Source organism: Drosophila busckii, chromosome 2L, assembly GCF_011750605.1.
Source record: "Drosophila busckii strain San Diego stock center, stock number 13000-0081.31 chromosome 2L, ASM1175060v1, whole genome shotgun sequence".
Taxonomy (NCBI): domain Eukaryota; kingdom Metazoa; phylum Arthropoda; class Insecta; order Diptera; family Drosophilidae; genus Drosophila; species Drosophila busckii.
The window spans coordinates 5,018,707-5,040,366 of NC_046604.1; the positions used below are offsets into that span (position 1 = coordinate 5,018,707).

Consider the following 21,660-nt stretch of genomic DNA (forward strand, 5'->3'; position numbering starts at 1 on the left):
CAAATGTGGTAATAACTGCAAATGTTCGGATAAACTAAAAATGTTACAGCTCCACTGTTCAGCATTGTCGAACTTGTTGCAACAGCTTCAAGGTCCGCACGCAAGCAATACGAGCAACTCTTTGGCATTTCCAGAATTGCTTGATATCTTAGACGATTCAAAATAAGTTACTAACAATAGCTAATTGAAAGTAAAATAAATGTCAAAGTGTATAAAAAATGGTAATTAAAGTTGGATATATAAGTGAACATTTATATTTAGATTATATATAAACATAATAAAGCAATTAAATATTATTTTAGCCTTTTATCTATATCATCATCTAAACTTCGTTCAAATCGATGAAGCTCTTGACTGAATTATTGTATTCGCATTACATTACTAAATTGCAATTTTAAAACAACAAAGTCTAGCTATAAAATTTTCAAATTGGCAACACTGATTGGCATTGGCACTGAGCTGCAATAACCATGAGTATATCAAAAATTTCTTGTTTCGCTGCCAGCAGCTGCTCTCACCTAAGAGCCTGTCTGTCTATTCTGCTTGCTGCTTGCAACATTTTCTGCTGCTTTGTGTCACAGCCAGACTGGGAAACTAATTTTATTTTTTATACATTTATTTTCGGTCTAAGCTGGCTGCTGATCTGTAACACTAGCTATATGCATCTTTATATCAGCTGCCTTGTTACGTATACGACATGTGGAATTTTTTTTAGTTTGTACTGTGTGTGGCACTCAAGTTGCTTGTGTTGCAGCTGCCACAACTGCACATGTTGTTACAACTTTGCTGTTGTTGTTGTTGTTATCTTGTCGCCTAATAGATTATTTGGCACTTTGCTTGTTACAGGCTTTTTGCTGTCGAGTTGAGTTTCAGGCAGTGGTGTCCTCATAACTAGCATAGCTATAAAAACTGAACTTACTCGTTTTTTTTATTCACTTTGCTTGTTGTTTACCTAAGTCTGTTAATTCAAGCGTATTGCTGACAAGACTTGCAATTTTTGGCTGACTGCAATGCTACGCCCTTTTGGCCACGCCCAAATGCTTGTGCCTGTGGCCGTTTCAGAATTAATAGCTAATGAAGCCGCAGCGCTATAAAAATCAAGTTCGCCGATGTGCAACGAAAACTTAAGTATAGAGGCAGGTGCAAAAAATATGTATGCATGTGTGTGTGTGTGTGTGTGGCTGCCACGGCTCATTTGGTACGCAAAGTGCAACGTTGGCTGACTGCTGGCAGTTTGGCCTCTTGGCCTCTGGCAACTAAGTTTACCAGCCACGAAACTCAGCAATAAAAAACACATAAATTTACAGATTTCTTTTCTTTTGCTCAATAGTAAAAATTGCAAAGGCAGCAGTACTTGCTTGATGTACTTCATGCTGTGAGTAAATACATGTGCGGCAGTAACGGATTTTTTGCCCAATTTATAGCTGCAACTGTTGACATGAGTGTGAAGTGTGAGCTCGGAAGTGTTGCCAAGCTAGACTTGGCTAGAATAAATTCTGATTTGGTACTAGCTCGATATTAAGCTATTGAAAAAAATGATTTGACTGATTTGATTTTCAATTTGATAGGCTTAAATTGATATCTGCGTGATATTAAATAGTTAAAGTTCATGCCTAGACTTGTTTATAAGCAAATTTTTCGCTACAAAGATTGCAGAATTGCTGAGTTGAACAAGAAAAATTTAACTAACCGAAAGCAAATTTAGTTGAAGTTTGTTTTTCGAGGTGATAATTGTTTATTAATTTAAGACTTAGCAACAACTTGCTGATACCTAAAGTCATTGAACCTAATGGATAGTGGACAGGGTTGCTTGAAATAAAAATAAGGGCTGTAGCAGAAGATGAACCAAATTTGTATTGAAGTGAATCGCACAATTCAAAGAATGTTAGAAGAATGGGCTACTTCTTGTGTATTTTTGGATATTGCCCAAACCATATTAAGTTTATATAAAGTTTCTAAAGTGAATAAATACATTAAATGTTTTATTTCTTTATTTGTTATTTGTTCTTGTTCGTTCTATATATAAATCATTTATTAACCAAAGTTGTTTCTATCTAATCATTCAATCATTGTACTGAAACATGTTTCTTCATCTATTTTTATACACACTCATTTTTAAGTTAAGGCAACTAATTGCATTGATAGTTTATTTTAATGCACTATTAGCTTAGTGCGCAAATAATATTCAGTATGTATAAAATAAATTAGCAATTTAAGTTGAGATTTTTGATCTCCTATAGCTATTTCTAGTACGGTTGTTTTCATTATCGATTTAGCTATTCTAAGCCATGAAATTCCGACAGCGCTGTTGAGAATTTTCTGCAGTGCTTGCATTTGCAGCATAAATTATTATGAAACTATAAAGTATTCATGCAGACAGCTGAAGTAGCTTAAAATGCGAATCGAATGTGCAGAAAAATTTCTTATGAAATGACAATTGTTTGTTAAATTCGATGCCAGCTCAGAGACAGTTCGAGCAATGATTTAATTACAAAGCTGCAAAAGCATTGCTAAGCTCTTTGGCATTATTTCCAATTAAAACACATTGCACAAGTTCAAAAGCAAGCAACAGTGTTACGTTAACACGCTCTTGGCATTTCATTTAATTGATAACGAATGAAATGCCAAATCGTTTTACATATCATTTCATTTGCAACAATTTGTGCTACGACTGTTGCCTGCTTATTGATTACAGTGGCAAACGGAGTTCGGCGCTCGGAGTTGGGAGATATTTTTGGGTCTGGTGCGCTTCATTTAACGCAGCAATTTTGAGCGTAAGCATAAGGGAAATATTTAAATGCCGTTTCCGGCATTTGACTTCTATGCCCCGTTGCTGGGGCTGCTGGCTGCTCCGTTGACATTTGATTTTGTTTGATTGTAAGAGAGATGCGTGTGTATGCCGTAAATTTTATTGATTTTCACTTTATGTATGCACATCAAATTGGTATTTGACGTGTTTTTTTATGATCATGTTGTGAGATGTAGTTTATAAATCATACGCCATGTTTGGCCGCCAATACATTTGCGGCTTGCTTGGGCTGCAAAGTGTTTCGCTTTTGAGACAAATTAAGCGCTTGAATAATGCATGCATGACATGTAGCTAAGGCCTGCAACGCTCTCATAATTTAATGCGACTTAACACTTCCAAATGTTGGCAAACACACGTGGCGTATGCTTAATTTTTCGCATAATCATACGCACAGCTATTGAACGGGCACCCCAACCACCATAAAGCTGTCAGTTTGGCATTAAATGTAAGTCCAAAGTGTTATTTACACACGCACACACTCGAACTCGACACACACACACCCACACACACACGCAATGGAGAAACCTTCTACGGCACATTGGTTCGACTTAGTTTACTCTTTCGCTTTTGTATGTGCCAGACGCCGAATGCAGCACAGGAGCACAGTGGGAGAAACAATAGATTTATTCACAACTTACCCAAAAATAAGGCTACTTATCTAAAAGAAATTATGTTTTGTTCATATATACAGCAGATATTAAAATGAATATGGATGCAGTTTTATTTTATTTGATATCTGAGATTGAGACGAATTCAACAATTATATCATTTAATAATAAAAACAACTGAAATAATTTTTGTAATATTAGTAATCAATTACTTAGCTAAATTTTCGCCAAGACTTAAGTTTAAATTTTAATTAATCGCCGCTAAATCTTTTGCTTCTTCCACTGTGAGACTTGAGGTTGGCATTTAGCTGCCGATCATAAAAATTAAAATGATTGCTGCGCCAACTTTCTATTTTCGTTTTCGTTGCTGTCGCTGCCACGTGTGGCAAGCAAGTTTGCTCATTATGCTGAGTAGTCCGCTTAAGTCGCACTGTCATTAATGGTCGCACTCTACACTTGCGTGCAACTGTTTGTGGCTGGCTGGCGCTTTGTCTAACACTCCATCCAGCTCGATTTGCGGCTAAACATATGCTAGTGCAGCTTGTGCGTTTAATGGACTCGCACGCATGTCCTTGCAGCCCCAACACCATATTTAACTTAATGTATACAACACCTTCGCTGGTATTTATAAACAGCCACAGCCACGTTACTTTCGAGTTGCCAACGCCATAACAGACTGTTAACATTACAGCGCCGCATTGAGTGTAAATTGAGTGCTGTTAGCTAACAGCTGTTTTTTGTTATGCTGCGCGCACATGCGGCGTATGAGTGATTTTATACAGCGAGATTGTTTGTAAGTCTTTGAGCGCACTAAATACTTGAAAAGTATTAATACTTTTGAGACTTTTAAAACCACACACATTTATTTAAAAGAAAGTTAGGCAAATATTTTCAATATATACATAATAAGTGGAATGTAACATTTAATCAATAAAATCAATTTAATTTACGAATTAAATTTGACAGTTTCAGGACTTCTTTTTTGTTTGTAAGCTCCTGCGACAGGAGAATATTTTAAAACGATTACCAATACATATTATAACGTGCTAATAATAATAATCCCATAATGAATGCCAGGTCCTGAGGCTGATTTCATTAAACCTACAATAATATTTGTAACGACAAACAAAGTTCAGCAAATTGAATTATTTTATATTTCTAATATTATTCGACACTTTGTAATAATAGCTATAGTTTGTCTGTCTGCCACACACTTTAACTCAAAGATCAACTCTAATGTTTTATTTTACAAAATTTTGCTTTCAGGTCTCTGCGCTCTCTCGATAAAAATCAAAGATTTCTCGTTCTCGTTCTCGTTCTGGAGCCCGATTTATGTGCACGCACGCAAACATTTCTCATTTCCTGCATTAGGAAGGCGCCAGGGCACGCCCACAGCGCAGCGCCTCCTTTTTGAAAGCAAAGCCTCTGAAGATTTTTGCCATTATAATCGAAACTTTTTATCGGCATCACAGGCACTTGGCAAAAACTTTTGCATTTCGCACGCGCTCAAAATTACTTTACAGCACAGCAGAAAAAAGAAACATGAAATAAAATAAAATAAAATGTTGCCGAGACTGTTGAGGGGGCCAAGTCCTGGCTGTCCTGCGGCCATTTGACGCATTAGCGCAGCAGTAATGCGATATTTATATTGCTGGCCCATAAGCATAACGAAAGTTTGTAATTGAATAGAGCAGTGCTTCCAGTTTGAAGCTTCAAAGCGAATCGGCTGAGTCTATAACAGGTAAGCTATAAGCTAATTAGCCTAATAGCAATGACAATAAGCGTTGAAACATTTGTTGTTTGGCCTGCTGCTAATGAGAATCTATTGGCGCACAACTTTCCAATCAAAACTCGTTAAAACTGACAACTTTTTATATGACAAACTTTTAATGAGCATTTGCCACAGTCTGTTGGGGCAGGTGTTGTGGCACGAACAGAGTTGCAAATGCAGCCAGACGAAAATTGAAAAATTCAAGTGCATATGAGCGCCGATCAAATTGCATTTTCTCTATTTTTTTTGGCGGCCAAAATAAAACTAAAGGTGTGTGCTGGGTCGTAGTTAGGACCGTCGTTGTCCTTTGGCTGGGTCTGCATAGTGTAAACACAATTCAATTAACTCGGCGATTGTTGTCGAGCGGTTTGGGCCATTGTTGTGAGCCGGCAAGGCAGCTAAAATAACCGAGCAGCGAGCACTGAAAACGACAAGCAGATGATGAAGTTGTTGTTGCTGCCGCTGCTCAAAATGACGAGCAGCCTGATGGCACATGGCCAATGGCACACTGTACTAGTACACTGTGCGAAAAGCTGCTGGCAAACATAGAAGGAATAAAAACGTAGAGCTCAGTATTTTTTTATACACTTTATACTTTGTACATTTTTTATACTGAGATTTACTGTCGAATGTTTTCTCTAACGACAAAATATAACTATTTATAATTACCATATATGTATATATAAGACAATATAATTCAGATTGGGGTGGAGCTACAGCTAATTTTAATGTAGGAAACGAGTTTAATTTCTCATTACCTTTAAAAAATTTATTAGGATTAGCTGAAGACTATAATAAGGTTTTGTTAAACTGCAAACATGAACTTGTTTTACAAGTTTTACAAAAGATTCATCTGGAAAAGAATATCATTTAGGAATAACAAATATTGCTTGGAAATTTCGTCACATTACTACCAGTGATCAAAATGTATGATACAATAAAACTTGAAGCTAATCTACCTATTACATTCCGTAGTTGGGACACTTATCACAAATCATGTATGGAATATAAAGCTCGCTGCTAATATAGTAATTAGTATAAATACGGCTTTGACTATTATTGCTGGGTGGGAGGTTGCTGGAGTCGAGGCCAAATTAAAGACTGCGCAAGTCTATTGGAGTGGAACGGAAGTTTTACTTCAAACTTTTAGATTTCATATCTTTATGCATGTTTTCATATCTTAGTAATATTTCTTAGGATCTTCAATTGAGCTTTCTGAATTATATCTAATTATATCTATTTTTGAAGGTTTATAAGCCAGTGTAGATTACTAGCCTTAAGATTCGCTTCAATGTATTTAAGCCAAGGCTGAATGTATAAATTTCTTGTACAGTGTATTCATAATAACTGACACGGCCACAAAAGGCAGCAATGCAATCTGCTGCAAATGCCCCTGTGCCGTGTGTTGCATGCAACAAGCTAGCTGCTGCCTGCTGCCTGCGCTAGGCAAATGCATTTGCATTATTAAAATTTTCATTTTACGCTGCATTTGGCTACGAAAAACTAAACCCATAGCCACAACTAATTGACTTACGGGCGAGCTCGCAAGCGAACATGCTTGCTTGCTAATTATGAATGAGCAACGAAATCGCATTTCACACAAATACTTTGAAGCTGAAGCTCACAGACTGCATCGCTTGCTGACAGCTTGGCTTTGGCTAAAGCCTTTAAGGCGCATTTATTTGCCAGCATAAACTTTAATTGCTGTGTGTTGTGGCTAAGCGTTTTGTGTTCTCTGCAAAACTTAATGGACTATAGAAGGTGTTGGCAAGCTTGAGTAGCCAAGCGCGTTTTTGCAGCTTGATGATGACATGACATTCATTCATCATCTTGCGGCTTGGCTTCAAATTTCAAGCCAAACAGCAGCTGAAGTGTAAATGTCATTGCCAGCAATCGGCAGACAGTAAGTTGAGGCCGAAGCTGTATATTTTGCTGTAGCTCTGCTGGCTTTGCCTTGTGGCTGGCAACGCACGACTGCCGGTGACACATTTTGCACACAGGACGCAGGACATACAGACACGAAAGGGTAAATGTCGAGCACAAAGCACACGCTATAAGAGTTGGCTGGAGGCTGGAGGTTCGACTTGGCTGGAGCTAAAGTGTGACTTTGATTTTCTTTTTTATGGCCCAGGTCTTTACACAAACGTGACTTTTGCCAAGAATAATGACTTAATTTTCTGCCAGACTCACACACACACACACATATGTACTTGTTGTGTATATTTTTAGCGCATTATTTTTGGTCAACGTCATGGCTCGAGAGTCGAGTCGAGCTTTTGTCTGCTCAAATAAACATGCTTTAAAATTTAAATGTTATCAATCTAATGCTACTCTTTGAGCCATTTTGCTTTAAACTCAATCAAAAATGGAAAGCAAACGTAGCACAGCATGCAACATATAGTAAGACATATAAATAAGCAATACGTTCAACTTTGATATACACTTTGGTGCTCAAATTTCAAGTATTTGTTGTAAGGATGGGAAAAAATCCAATCCAATTTGGTTTTATATTATTTTTAGCTAGTGAGTTATTTATTTAGATTCTTTTTTGGTTATTAATGATATATAAATATGTATATATGTATAAATATATAAAGATTATGTTGAAGGGAACTAATTTCACTTAATCTAAAGAGTTTGTTTTAGCAATTACCAACTCAATTATAAACATGACAGCAATCTTAATCATTCGGTTAGTTCACGAGTATATTTTAATGAATTTAATCAATACTTGTGTAATAAATATCTGTAATAAGATAAGATAGCAAGATAACAAGATAAAAACAACAAAAAGGATTTAATTTCTATATAGATTCGATAATTTGAATACTGGGCAAAGCCTGTCGACACCCTTGCTACCTATTTATAAGCAACAAAGTGTATCTAAAATACAGCAGTAAGGAAATTGTTTATGTAATGTTTCAATTTGCTGTCAAGCTACACACAGTTAGACGCTTCACTGTGTTTGTGTGCGTTTGATTTATATAAATTTCACTTTGATGTATGCTCTGCTCTCTGTGTAGCGGTTTTTGTTCTGTTAGCCTCTGCCTAAGTTTAGTTATGTGATATTTATTGGCAACTTTGTCAGCAGCTAAGCCAATTTTGTTTTGCAATTTGTGGCAAGTTAAATGACAGTTTATATATATGCCTGCTATATACATACATGTGTGTTTATGTATATGATAGTCTAATCTTTTAGTTTAGGCTCTGCGGCTTGTAGAATGTGTGACAAAAGTCTCGGCGACAACAACTTTTCTATGCATAAAAAGTCAAACAAACAAATCCAGAAATATATTCAAATCTAAAGCTAAAGAAGAAATTCATTTGCATATGCATAAAATATTTACTAGTTGTAAAAACATTCACACGATTTCAACAGCAGCCAACTGAAAATTGATTATTCTATTTATTATGTTCTTCTTTATGCATACTTTGTACTTTTTCCAAGCATACACGTGTGCATGTGTGTGTGTGATAAATAACTACGCAATATTTTCAACTCAGTCACAATATTGACTAGTTTATAGAGCCAATAAATAATGCATTGTCCTGGCCAAATCCTATGCCCAAGCCACTTGCGAACTTTTGCACACAATGTTCGCCTTTTTTTTTTGAGATTTATAACAAAATATATTGCAATATATATATTTGTAAATGCATTGAATATGCACATTAGTGTCATGGGAGTAATTTAGGGGGCGGGACGATTTTTAATTGAATTGGTTTCCATATATGTTAAGAGCGTAACAAAGTTAAGTATACAAACTAAACTTAAACTAAACATTTTTTTAGATTGGAGTCGAATATAAATAATTGAAAAACCAATTAAAAATGTGTATTGATTTTTGGCAATTTAGAATAAATCACAGAGCTCCAAAATATGTAAATTTTCGAAATGAACTTTGCGGCTTCTACTTGAGCTACGCCCATGATTAGCATTTTATGAGCCAACTAGTTAATAGAGTTTTATTAAAATGGAATAACAGAGTGCCGGGTATAGCAAATAATATTGCAGTGCGTTAGTCGATGTGAATTTTGGGCTTAATAGACTTCGAACTGGCGCTAAATAAAGATAAAGAGTTTCCCAATTAAAATCTGAATGCATTTATTCTAAATATTAATGTGTACAAATATAAAAGTTTTTAGATCTATCGACTTAACCTTTCGAAACTTGACTTTTAAAATTCCAAAATGTTTAGCAACTAACTCTTTTAGCTTAAAGCAATTCAATGGACAATTTGTGAATGTAACTGAAGCAGTAGGCAAAAGCTTAAGCATAATGCAATGCAATGAGAGTACAGGTATATTCTTGTTAAAAAAAAGAGCTTAAAAAATTAATTTATTCGATGCACTGGGGGTTAAAACTAAAGTGGGGCGTATAGTTGAGCTTAGAGAGTCTTGCGTGGTCGCTTTTGGAGGCGCGTGCGTAGCATTTTGTTCTCGTCGGCGCACTTGGTGGTGATGGCAGTGCGCACTTCGCGTGGCGTCATCTCCATGCTGCTGGTCATCAAATAGACAAGATCGGCCACTTTGAGTGGATCCAGCTGCTGCTTGCTGGGACGGGCGCAGTCTTTGAACGCAGGCGACGGCTTGCCCGAGAGCGTGTGAAAGGCGAGCGTAGTGCGATCGAAGATTTCACAGAGGAGCTTGCGAGTTATGGCTGGACCCGAGAGATTCCAGTTGATGGCCTGCAGGCAGCTGCGCGCAACTTGCGTGCCATTGGGCCCAATGGTGACCATGGGTGAGCTGGTGTCCTGGTCGAACTCAATGCCAGGGCAGTGGCGCTTGTCGCGTGGCGTTGAGGTCACGGGTTTCTTCTGAGGCTTGCGCTTGCCCGGACGCTCGTTGCTGTAGGGCACATACTCCTCGTCGTCGTCGTCTATCTCAAAGCCCACATCGTGCTGTTGCTTATGCGCGTTTTCCTTTTCCTCATCATCGTCCTCGTCATTGGTCTTGGGCGTCGAAGTATTCAACTCATCGGTGCCATCGCAGAACTGCTCAAAGTGTGCCGCTCGCTGCGAATGCGCCTGATCCATAGTCTGCACTTTGTCAATCTCTATAGTCAGCAGATCTAGTGCCTTGCGCTTGCTGCGCTCCCAACGTTGCAGCATCTTAATACGCGCTGCATTCAATACTTCAATGCTGTTCTCCAGCAGTTCACGACGATCAAAATCTGCAAAGGAATCTTCCTGTGACAAATGCGAGTCAAATTCCTCTTGGGGCTCCTGCTTGCATTGCGACTTCAGCAGTTTCTCCGCTGCCATCGTTAGCGTCACTAGCGTGCTTAGCTTTTGCTTTGGCAGCGTTTGCAGCAGCTCCGCCTGCTCGATTTGCCGCATAGTCTGTTCGGCAAAGCCTTGAGCGCGACGCTGCTTCTCATCGTCGCTTTCTTCTTCAGCTGAAGTGTCATCTGTGCGAAGCCTGGCTATGATCTGCTCCACCTGCCGCTGCGAGCCAGACAGTCTAGCATCAGTGTGATTGTAGGGCAAAATGCTCAAGGCAAACTCCAAGCGTTGACGGCGATTTATCTACAGATCAATAATATTATAATAAGTTTTATTTTCAGCAATATTTACACAACTTACCATGGCAACTGTAGCTTGTAGACTAATTGCTTGCTTCATAGGCTAGAGCGCTTATATAGCCGCCGCCTAGGTATGCCTGCGAATAATAAAATAGCTTTAAAACCTTTTCAATCCGCAGATGCCTGGAGGCCAAGCCCTAACCCATGCAGTCTACCTGAATACCCGTCTCGCAGCAGCAGCAGCAACAGCTGCTGTCCTAGAGCTAATGAACGTCTACCTGCTAGAAAATGTCGCATCTGTTCCATACTCTATGACGAGCAGGATCCTATAGCAGCATTGGCTAAAAGCTTTGCCACTGCCAGCGCCAGCACGCAAACTGTCTACGTGCAACATAAGCAAACGCAAACTGCAGGATACACTGAGTTATGGCCCAAGCAAGTAGATGTGGCAACTCAAATGGAGCCGCAAGTGGAGCAGGGCACGCAGTCTGAAAAGCTATTTATGATTGACAAGAATGCGCGACATGCTATGAAGAATCCTATATACAAAACTGATCGCGAAGAAGAAACGCGCAGACTCAATTCACCCAAGCTGGTGGGACTGCGTAAATTTCTGCAGCGTGTCACACCCTATCACAAAGGATTGCATACAGCAAAGCATAATGTGGGGCATAAACTTCCGCGGGATAGCTTAGAATTGCTGCACGAGCATGAAGAAGTTAAAGTAACGAATGAGCCAGAGCGTAGACATGCTGCTCAATATAATCATCCGCATAAAGATGAGCAATCAGCTCATCTAACAACAATGCCTAGAGTGCTGAAACAAAAGTCCAACCAGCATTTCCATTATCAAGCAAACACTGAGCTTGACTCTCAAGGCGAATGTGCGCGTTGCAAACATGTGGCCGAGCTGTCCAAACAAATGCTTGAGCTGCAACAACAGTTGGCCAGACAGCAGCAGCAGAGCAGACAACTTGAGGAGGCGCTTCGGTGCTTGAAAAGCCAACAGCAGACAGCCACTGGCCCCAAATGTGCTTCAGCTGCCGCCTTTAGCTGCAAATCCGCCTCGAGTGCCTCCAACTTTGCGCTTGAAGCGCAAGTCTCGAGCGTCTGTCAGTTGTGCAAGGACAAAGAGCTGCCTGTGCTGGATGAACTGACGCCGGAGCTGCGTCGGCTGATGGGCAAACGCTGTTGCTACGAGATCATGTTGATGGTGCTGCTGCGCGCCGATAATCTTTATCATGTGAGTGTCCAGGACATGCAAACGCATCAAGTGCTGGGCTGTCTGCTGGCCAGCCATCGAGCCATTGAGCAAGCCGTCAACTTGGGTGTCTTTGACCAAATATTTACCTTGAATGTAATCGATGTGCGCAATACGATTCGCCCTATTGGCCGCAGCTTTGGCATACCCTTTGAGTTTGTAGCGTGCGAGCGAGATGCCAATAGGCCCTCATACATGCGACTGCAGTTGCCACAAGAAGTAGCAGCAGTAGCTAGAGGCGTAGCGCCCACTTTAGTGCCTGAAATATCAGAGGATCCCCAAATTGAAGATTCAAATATTTGCAAGCTTATAAACACTGTGATAAAGCAATTTCAACATAGAACGATCAGCTGATTGAGATGAAAACTAGCGCTGCACATTGCTCGATTGCTGTTTATCGATAAGCGCAGCTTAGTGTTGCAAATTAACTTTTAATTATGTTTCTAATAAAAATAGTGTGATAGGCTTATTAATTTAATTTCCAATAGTTGCTTAAGCCAATTGTTGCTGCCATAAACTAATTCCAATTATTTTGCTGTACAGTCTAGCACTAATTTGAATTTTTACCTGACTGAACAGCTGCATGTGTAAAAATCCCAGCACCATCATAAAATAAAAACCAAACAGCTTAAGTGGAAATATTTTATTGTCACTAGCCCGCGCAGCTGTGACAATTAGGTAAAAGTTCGCTAAGCCGTTACCAACTGTACATCATAAATCGAAGTGACTACCTGACTAACTAATTGTGGGTGAGTGCGGCGCCTTTAAAAGCAATTGTCAGTCTTGTAACATCAACAGTTTGTCTAAAGCAAAGCAAGCATCAACAACATGAGCAACATTAGCAATGACAGTGGTCTGGATGACTCGGCGAACGCCGTCGTAGCCAATCCGGCAGCAGCTGCAACGCGTCTCTCCTGGTTCCTGGCCGAAGTGGACGAGGGCTGCCTGAAGCAGGGTCAGCCCAATGGCAGCAGACAGTTGTGCGTGCTGCATAGCATGGAGCTGCTGGAGTCGGATGTCTCGGACAAGTACATGACGCGCATTGTCAAGTTCCGTTTGGAGGGCAAGCAAGTGGAGGCGAAACTTATTTTGGCTGCCGATGAGCGCAAGCTGGTGGACGCCGCGCTGCTGTCCATGAGCAAGGAGCAGCGTGACTATGAGCATGACAAGCAGTTGCTGGTGCAGTATACAGAGGATGAAACCTCCGCCTGCGGTCCACGTCTCGTGCAGAAACTCATGTCAGCGCAACGCGTCGTCTGGCTGAGCAGCAATCCAGAGCTGGGCGGCACACCTGTGATTAAGGTGGCGCCCGGCTGTCTGGGTCATATGCTCTATACCCACGAGGGCCGCGACCATATGGAGAAGATGCTGCTGCATTTGAAGGCGCGCTGCTTTGATCAAGCCTTCGATGAGCAACTGGACGCAGCACAGCAGCAACAGGGTCTGGACGAGCAGAGCTGGCTGTTGGTGCAATACAGTCCGGAGCCCGAGACTGTCGTCTATCAGGTCATTCAATACAGTCAGACTGTGTGGCGCCAGGAGAATCTCTTCAAGGATGTCATTGCCTATGTGCAGCTGCCAGGCAGCGAGGTGGTGCTCCAAGCGGTTGTCATTGGCTTTGGCGAAAAGCAGCAAATGCTGGCCAAGCATGAGAAGCTGCGTGAGTTCGCTCTCAATCTGGACTTTCCAAAGGCGGAAGAGCTGGAGCAACAGCTGCTCCAAGGCAGCGGCACTGCAGCGCTGTTTGCTCGCACCAGCAGCACGATCTTCCAGCGTGCCGAGCAGCGCGATGCTAATGGTGAGCATAAGCAGCTGCGTCGCAGTCTGGAGCAGATGAGCGAGAAGGCGCAAAGCGAGGCGGACATGATCATTGAGGCCTTCGACATGGTTGATAACATCAACAGGAATCTCCAGTGCCACATGAGCGATGTTTGAAGCGGAAATTTATTATAGATAAACATACATAGATTTAAGTTCCTGATTGAAGAAAGTTATAAACTTTCAGCTAAACAATTTTGCACTCGTATTAAAAGAAAACTTCAAGTTAATTAAGCTCTATGCTAAAATAATACAAATAAATCTATATTATCAATACATAAAATTAAAAATTTGAATTTGAATATATTTGAAGCTATTTGTGTGGCATTATCTCGATCAATGAGCTCTTGAGCTCATTAAAGATCGTATTGAAGAACTGATCTGATTTTAGCAAATGGCAGGCAGGAAACAAGGCGCTAAAACTGGATCAGGTACCACCATTATTATATGCTCCAGAACACATTTAAATTTAAATTAGCTTGCATACTTATTCACTGCAGCTTCAATAAGTCTCCTTTGCGTACTTACTTTAAACGAAAAGATTAAAGAGTATAGAACTTAAAGGTGGTTAAATAAGATATCATAAGCCAGTATTTTTCTTAAATTTCTTATTCAATTTCAGGCTTTTTTACGTTTCCTATTCTTATAAATATTTGCAGATACATATGTATGTAGTAGATACATATATGAAATCAGTTGCTAGAATGCAATTTCAGTTACCACTTTTATTTTCAGTGGCTTTTCACAGTCGTAAGTTCAAATTAATTGCATGCAATTCTTTACTGGGCTTAAGGCGCGCCCAAAGCAGTCGCAGTGAACTTGAATTAAGCACAGAACGCGTGGAACGAATGTTGCTTTGCATTTTTAAGGGCTGGATTTAGCAACTGGGTGGGCATTTGCCTAAACTTCAGATAAAAATGTTATGCGAATGTAATTGCAAATATGGAGAAAGCCACAGCAGCAGCAGTGGCAAAGCTGCTGATGGGGCAAGTAGGGACTGAATGCGACGCTCTAATGAGCATTAAAGCCAGTGGCTTGGGTTTGTCATGGCGCGGAGTCCATGCGCCATGCTGCCGTCTGTTGCATTTGCATAAGCTGAAATGCTAAAGTGGCCGAAATTGTGGAAGAGACAATAACATTTGTAACATAATGCTTTCAATTTAATTGGTTTGCAGCGAGAGAGATTGACGAAGGCAAACGTCTAGCTTTCAATTTGGCTGCTTGTTGTGCTTTGTTTTCCTTTCGCAGTCAGAGACAATTACTTACACACACACACCCACCCACACACAAATAAACAAACACACATGTGTGTGTGTGTGTGTGGCAATTAATTTACAAACACACGTTGCCTTCTTCAATTGCTTTGTTTTTTATTTTTTGATTAGTTTTTTATTGATTTATGTGCGCTGTTTGTTTTATTGAATTTCAAAGCTCTGAAGACGAAACCACAGCAGCTTAGCTTATGTGCAGCACTTTAAGCTGGATTAAATATTTTCGGGGGCTATTTTCATTCATTTGTTTTTGTTTTCTCATTCGACTTGCGCTATCTCATTCTGCTCGATTTAATGCGGCGTATACGCAATATCTGCTGGGCTCGGGGGGCATGCAGCAGCAGCAGCAGTAACGGAAGCACTAAACCAAACATCTAAATAAACAAGCACACTTAATCGTGTATAAATGTTTATATTTGGCTTGGGCATCGCGCATAGTTTTATGTCTCAATTCAAACGTTTGCGAGCGCAAATAAAAATAATCAGCAAGTCAATATTCCCAGTAGGGCAGCAAGCGAGAGCTCCCAGCGCTACAAAATCGTTGTCAGTGTATACAGACGAGGCGACTAAAATGCTTATAAATTGATGAACTCGACGGCTGCTCTGTGTTTTTGTTCTTGCAGCATTATGAGCGCTCGATGATAGTGTGATTAAGTGCTGAGAAGAGTGATGTAGAAATTATCGCATAATATGCACATAAATCAGTTTGAATTGCTTTAAATAAACTTGCGCTGCTTTAAACACATCGTATGTTACGTATACGACTCGTTGCTGCAGCAAAGTGTTGCTGCTATAAAAGTTTGTTTTAAATTTGACTGCAACAGCAACTAATTAACAACTTTTACCTTCATTACTATGCTTAGGCAGCATGCACGCAGCCATGGCCGTAGCCAGGTACGCGGATGTTAGAAATTAAGATTAAAATGCTAATTAAATTACTGTCTAGGGGATCAAAATGATAAAATGACGCTTTTTTTCCTGGCGTTTGCTCTTTATAAATTGCACTCTTTCCATATGCTGAAATTTTTCATTGAGATAAGAGAGTAAGTACATAAGAAGTCAGAGTATTTCCAATAAATGTATAATTTAAATGTTATGTTGATTATTTGCATTAATTTCGGGTAATTGGAGTAAGTAATTTGACAGTTTGTAATGTCAAGGTGAAGCTGTGGATTTATTTAAGAACAAGTTTACAGAAAACCCAGGACAGTTGATATTAAATATATAAAAATATAAAATTAATAATAATTTAATTTCATTTGTTTGCTAAATTATTATGTATTTAATAAAATACGCGGCAGCTCATTTCTTCACGTTCTCTTTATATCTAAAAGTGACTTACAAAAAGTGACCCATTGTATTTGTTATCATTGTTTAGTTTTGAGTCTATATCCTTGTCGGTTAGCCTATTATATATGGAAATACATACGATATATAGTTTAAAGTAACTATAAACTGCTGACGCCTCTGCCGCTGGCATTCACCTATGTGTACGTACATCATGCGCTGAAGCTTATTTTAATTTTTTAAGCACGTTTATTTTGACAATTAGTCTGCTGTTTAGCGATAATTCTTTAAACTGCAATGTATGCAGTCACTAGCAGAGATAAAAGCCAGCAATTTGGTTTAATAAACTCACAGCAAGTGAGTGGCTCATGCCAAGGCGGCCCACAGCGCAGCGCAGCTGGAAACAGACAGTTGGGCGACAGTCCAACGGCAGAGCTAGGATACAAAGCTTTAGCGAAAGCGTGTGTGTGTGTGTGTGTGGTGGTCTAATTTAGCAGTTGTTTGTCTAAGCCATAAGCTATGGCTGCAGCACAATAAATTCAGCTTAGCTTATAACTTTTGAGTGTATGCTAAAAGAGTAAGCAAACAATGAGAGAGAGAGTGAGCGACAACAAAAATAAAAACATGAGACGGTGGCCACATGATAAAGCCAACAAAAGCGCTGCAGCGCTTGCTGTTTATTTTTATTTTTCATTTATTATGTAGTTGCAATAACATGTGCTGCACCACAAACGGGCCATGCTGCAGCTTAAACGCTGGGGTAACTTAAAGTGAAAACCCACAGGAATACAAGTGCTTACGAACTTATGGCTTGTTAGTGGCAGCCCTCAAGCCAACTCTCCCTCTCTCTAAGTGTGTGTGTGTGCTTAAGAATACCCCCCATCATAAACATCATCAGCTACATTATCATCAAGCATCAGCTCGTGCAAATAGTTGACTTACTTGTATGCGCTGCTTTGTATATTTGCCTTGCCATTTGTTCAGAAGAAATTCTCTTGATTGCCTTGGCATTGGCATTGGCATTTTGCTTATGTGCTCTGCTTATGCGTCGTCATCTTTCTTGTTCAGTTGCTTTTCCTTTTTTTGGCATTTCACGCGCATTTATTTGTTATGCTAGCCATTTGACTTAAAAAAAAGAAAGGTCAACATGCTCAGCTCATAGCACATTCATATATAAAATAAGTATTGTAGCTAGCAATCACGACAACAACAAAAACAAGCAGCGAGCAAAAATAAAGGCAAACTCATTAACAGCCAAAAGCTCAGTTGTTCCCCAGTGAGACATTTTTGTTCAACCAAATTGATTCTCAACTTTGCCCATTGCCCACTGCATTGCAGTGTTGAAATAATTATGAATGAACCTGCTTGAGCCAAACTGTTAGGCTTTAACAGCACTCAAACGTTTTTGGTAACAGCGTACAGCCTCTGGCCAGCCAGTGTGGGTGCCTGCTGCTGCTGCTTGCTGTTGGCTCAGTCGTAACACAGACATTGAGTCGAGAGCACACGCGACGCGCATGTTCAGGCGACAACAAGTCCAAAGACGAAGCTCGCAAACGCACACGAGGCGTATACGCTACGCGCTGTGGTCAACAACAAAACAATTCTGTGCAAATCAAATCGAAATGGTCAGTGCCAGCAAACGAAACCACAATGTAACTAATTAACTAGCAAAGCTCATTAAATTTATTCGGAAATTGTGCGTCCATCATTTTTCTAAATAAACAACAAGACTTTAAAGCATATTTTATACAATTGAGAGCTTCAACTTCAATTTACAACACGTTTATCAGCTCAACATAAAATATAATAAATCATTTAATAAAATCAAATTTTCGCTAAATAAATTGCCAGCTGAGAAGAAGAAATTGCGGACATTTAGCTGAAATCGCATTAGATCAACGCCTTTTTAAATATTTTGCTCTTGGGCACGTGGAATCCATATTGATGGGCATTTTGGGCTGCCCCCCAAGCTCTGCTGTCATACGGCAACTTGCCACTTGCCACTTGCCACCTGCCACCAGCCGCAGTGTTGTGCTGTCAGGGGCCGCAAACACTGAAAGTTCTTTGTTTGATTTGCATATTGCTACCTGTCTGTACACAGCTGAGCATACAAAAAAAAAAAAAAATAAAAATAAGAGAGACACAAAAACGTGATAAAATAAGCGGAAAAATAGCTGACACACTCGCGCTCTCTCTCTCTGTTTCTATCTCGCCCGTTTTTGTTCTGCAAGCAAAGTGTGTGTATATAAAAAATGAAGTGAAATAAAAACATTTGCCGCACAGAACAAAGACAATTATCTGACCAAAGGCCTGAAGGTGCGCCTACCCACAAGCGCATTAGCGCCGAGACGAGACGACACGGCTTTGTTTGCTTAGCCAGCTGGTCAGCCAGGTGGACTGATAGGTTAGCCTAATTTGAGCAGCAGTTTTATTGTTTGTCATTATTTCCTTTGCTTGTTGCGGTCTATTTGTGTTTATACAGGCGTAACGTAAACTAATTGAAACATTTCATTTGCACCATGTGACGTATACTTAATGCGCCTTAGGCCTGTCACGTTGTGTCAAAGCAATTGCGGCACGCCCTGCAGCAAGTCATAGTGCAAGCCAAAAAAAAAAAAGTATACACATATATGTAGAAAAAGTAGTTGGGCACTTGTTGTTGTTCTCATGCTTTTGATCTTCACGCTCAATGGCAGCTATCAAGTCCGCTTCGCCCCTCGGCGCATCCATCAGCCGAGTTGCCTTGAGGCAAACTGTCGTCGAGCTGCCTGCCTACCTTCATGTGCATGTGTGTGTGTGTGTGTGTGTAGTATTTTAATGAAATGCAAATGCAAACAAACAAGCCGCCTGCCTTAGCTGCTAGCTAGTAGCTTCTCTCGCGCCCTTGCACTCGCTTCCATGCACAACAACAACAACAGCAACTGCAACTAAGAGAGGGAGAGAGATAGAAAGAGTGTGTAGCGCGCGTGTATCAAAAGTCGCATTGAGCACAATACAACAAAGCTGACACACACACACACATTCAAAATGCAATTAAATGTCATAATTCCTTTTTTTGTTCTACAAGCGATTGCGGGCTATTAAATTTCTATTTATCATCATTTTATTTATATTTAACTTGACGCGTGTGTTGGGCCATAAATAAATTGTCAAAATGTTGCGAGTTTATGACACAAAGTTCGAGTTCGAGTTGCAAGTGAAGCAGCCCCCAAAGCAGTTGTTATTGTTATTGCTGTTCGGCGGCCATAAAAACACAGATTTGTGCATAATTTCAAATCCTTAGCCCTTGAGTTATGACAGTGCATTAGGCAATAAGAAAGCAACAAAATTTGGGGGCTTACAGCTTTTTGATACACTTTGAGTTTGATTGCAGCAGGGACTTGACTAGACTGCTTGATTGAATGGGAAATTAAAATTTGAATAAACTATTTATACAAAAACCGATTGAAGTAATTTTAGCATCGGTCCAGAACACTGAATTGAGAGACGTACGGACGGGACTCAATCGAATAAGCTTAACTTGCCTACTAAGCCTTCTTCGCTTTGTTACATACACTATCACAACTTCGCTATACCCCTTTACATTATAATATTGCTCAAGTGTATAAAAATACGAACACCAAAGCCAAAGGTGATTTTCTCAAGCATTTGCTACAAGTAGAGGCAAGTGTGTCAAGTTAATGGTTCGTTTTATATTTTAGCAGTAAAGACGTTTTACTTCTTTTGCAAATACTGACATTAAATACTAAAGTTTATAGTGGACTAAAGCTCTTGTTTGGGCAACACACAATAATTGCATTAAAAATTAAGCTCAGCTGTTAAAAAATATGAAAGCTCAAAAGTAAGCAAACAACAAGTTATTGTTCTTAGTTATCCTCTTAATATTGTCAGGCACTCGGGCATACTTAACGAAAGACTTAAAGCTCATTAAAGCTCACTCTAAGCCTGTTGGGTGGGCTGCTATTTGTTGCTGCGAGAGTAATCCAACATGTCCAAGTGTCACTTTAGCTGAGTAACCAGCTGTTAGCTTAACCCATTTGGGTTTTGCCCCAAATTTGTCTGCTTGCCACACCACACGCATTCATCTTTTCATGAGCTTTTTAAAGCCGGCCAAGGACGCTTACCCTTTGGCAATACTCATACGCACCCCCAGCCCCAGCCCCTAGCACCCACTCATATATCGCTCAACTAACGCTTGACACACTTGTGTTCTCAGCTCAAATAAATGGCAAATTTTGCTTTTGCGCATACGACTTGAATAAAGGAACGAACTAAGGACAAAGCACACAAAACTTGAATTTAATTACCAATGAGTTTACGTCACAAACTCTTAAGCTATGCCCTGAACTAAAGCTCGCCAAGTGTTCAATTGCTCAACTTGCTTTAATTACGTTTTAATTTGAAACTTGATGATTAACTTGACCAATGCACAAGTCAAAACTTTTGGCCCCCAACTACACACAAAGCTACTTATGTGCTTCAATTGAAGCCGAGAATTCTATGGACATAACTTTTGATGGCTTTAATTCAATTTATTTTGTTAACCAACAATAAGCTTAATCGCCAACAGCGTCAGCACTGATTGAAATGTTGCAGTCGGAAAGCGAAAGGAAATATGGAAATTTGTTCAAGTAAATACATGTATATATTTATATAGAGCTCGCTTTGTTTCATTCAATGTGTGGGGCATACAATAACATTTCGTATTTATTTCATGTCCAAGGACTCGCTCAACAAAAGACACTTAACTGTTTATCAGCGCAGCTCCATCGGCGTAGAGCAAGCCGAAGGAAGTTGTCTGCTGTCAACAAAGTGTGAATTCAATTTGGGGGTACACTGTGCAAAACAAATGGGTGTGAAGTGAGAGTTACAGCATTTTTTTCAGAATAGAGTAAAAAAGGAATTTTAAACTGAGCATCAGCCAGTACTGGTAATTTTAGAATTTTATGTTCCGCTGAGTTAATTTTGCATGCCAGTTAAGTCTCTTTTCTTATCCTTAAGAAGTGTCCATTGATATAGAGTTAGAGGGCTGTTCTGGTTCCCCAACTCAAATTCCTACCTGGACTGAGAAAATTAATAACCATTCAATGCTTTTAATGCACGTTGGGCCCAATTGCTGGTATGTTATCAATAATTCTAATATTGAACTAATCAAATTGAAACTTGTTATACATTGCTTATAGCATATATTTATAGAAAAATTTGGCTGTCTTTGGCCACGCCTAACTCCATATAAGAATGCATTGCGTATACGTATTCTGCTTTTCAGTTCTGTATTTTTTTAAATGCACTGCGGAAAGCTCAATGTTCT

The 21,660-nt window shown here is 39.8% G+C and overlaps 4 protein-coding genes across 8 annotated transcripts in view; 3 read left to right on the forward strand and 1 right to left on the reverse strand.

The window, feature by feature from the left end:
- The first annotated feature begins 9,339 nt into the window (after positions 1–9,339).
- On the forward strand, positions 9,340–12,434 carry LOC108594478. Its single transcript, XM_017979665.2, has 2 exons — positions 9,340–9,489; positions 10,892–12,434. Exons 1-2 carry the CDS (start codon positions 9,468–9,470, stop codon positions 12,325–12,327), a joined length of 1,458 nt encoding a protein of 485 aa, XP_017835154.2. The 5' UTR covers positions 9,340–9,467; the 3' UTR covers positions 12,328–12,434.
- Positions 9,546–10,833, reverse strand: LOC108594488 (early boundary activity protein 1). The gene is made up of 2 exons (XM_017979666.2): positions 10,774–10,833; positions 9,546–10,716 (listed from the first exon to the last, which is right to left on the reverse strand). Exons 1-2 carry the CDS (start codon positions 10,810–10,812, stop codon positions 9,577–9,579), a joined length of 1,179 nt encoding a protein of 392 aa, XP_017835155.1. The 5' UTR covers positions 10,813–10,833; the 3' UTR covers positions 9,546–9,576.
- Position 12,435: 1 nt separating the features above from the next.
- On the forward strand, positions 12,436–13,991 carry LOC108594490 (early boundary activity protein 3). 4 transcript variants are annotated; one of them, XM_017979679.2, is made up of 2 exons: positions 12,436–12,722; positions 12,772–13,991. In XM_017979679.2, exon 2 carries the CDS (start codon positions 12,802–12,804, stop codon positions 13,906–13,908), a length of 1,107 nt encoding a protein of 368 aa, XP_017835168.1. In that variant the 5' UTR covers positions 12,436–12,722; positions 12,772–12,801; the 3' UTR covers positions 13,909–13,991. The 4 variants fall into 4 exon arrangements, with proteins under 4 accessions (XP_017835168.1, XP_017835169.1, XP_017835170.1 ...); XM_017979680.2 differs by having other exon boundaries at positions 12,783–13,991; XM_017979681.2 differs by having other exon boundaries at positions 12,788–13,991.
- Positions 13,992–17,835: 3,844 nt separating this feature from the next.
- The window catches only part of LOC108608105, a 31,051-nt gene continuing 27,226 nt past the window's right edge, over positions 17,836–21,660 (forward strand). The window contains exon 1 of one of the 2 annotated variants that reach the window (XM_033294284.1): positions 17,836–17,974. The gene's annotated coding sequence lies outside the window, so the exon portion shown is untranslated. Of the gene's footprint in view, positions 17,975–20,963; positions 20,981–21,660 lie in introns of those variants that run through there. The other variant, XM_017999319.2, reaches the window with a different exon arrangement.

What these genes read in the sequence shown, in the direction of transcription:
- LOC108594490 (XM_017979679.2), top strand. Translation starts at nt 12,802, where the DNA reads ATGAGCAACATTAGCAATGACAGTGGTCTGGATGACTCGGCGAACGCC.
- LOC108594478 (XM_017979665.2), top strand. Translation starts at nt 9,468, where the DNA reads ATGCAATGCAATGAGAGTACAG. An exon ending in GCAATGCAATGAGAGTACAG is followed by an intron (nt 9,490 to 10,891) that starts GTATATTCTTGT and finishes TTCAATCCGCAG; the next exon opens with ATGCCTGGAGGCCAAGCCCT.
- LOC108594488 (XM_017979666.2), bottom strand. Translation starts at nt 10,812, where the DNA reads ATGAAGCAAGCAATTAGTCTACAAGCTACAGTTGCCATG. An exon ending in TACAAGCTACAGTTGCCATG is followed by an intron (nt 10,717 to 10,773) that starts GTAAGTTGTGTA and finishes ATTGATCTGTAG; the next exon opens with ATAAATCGCCGTCAACGCTT.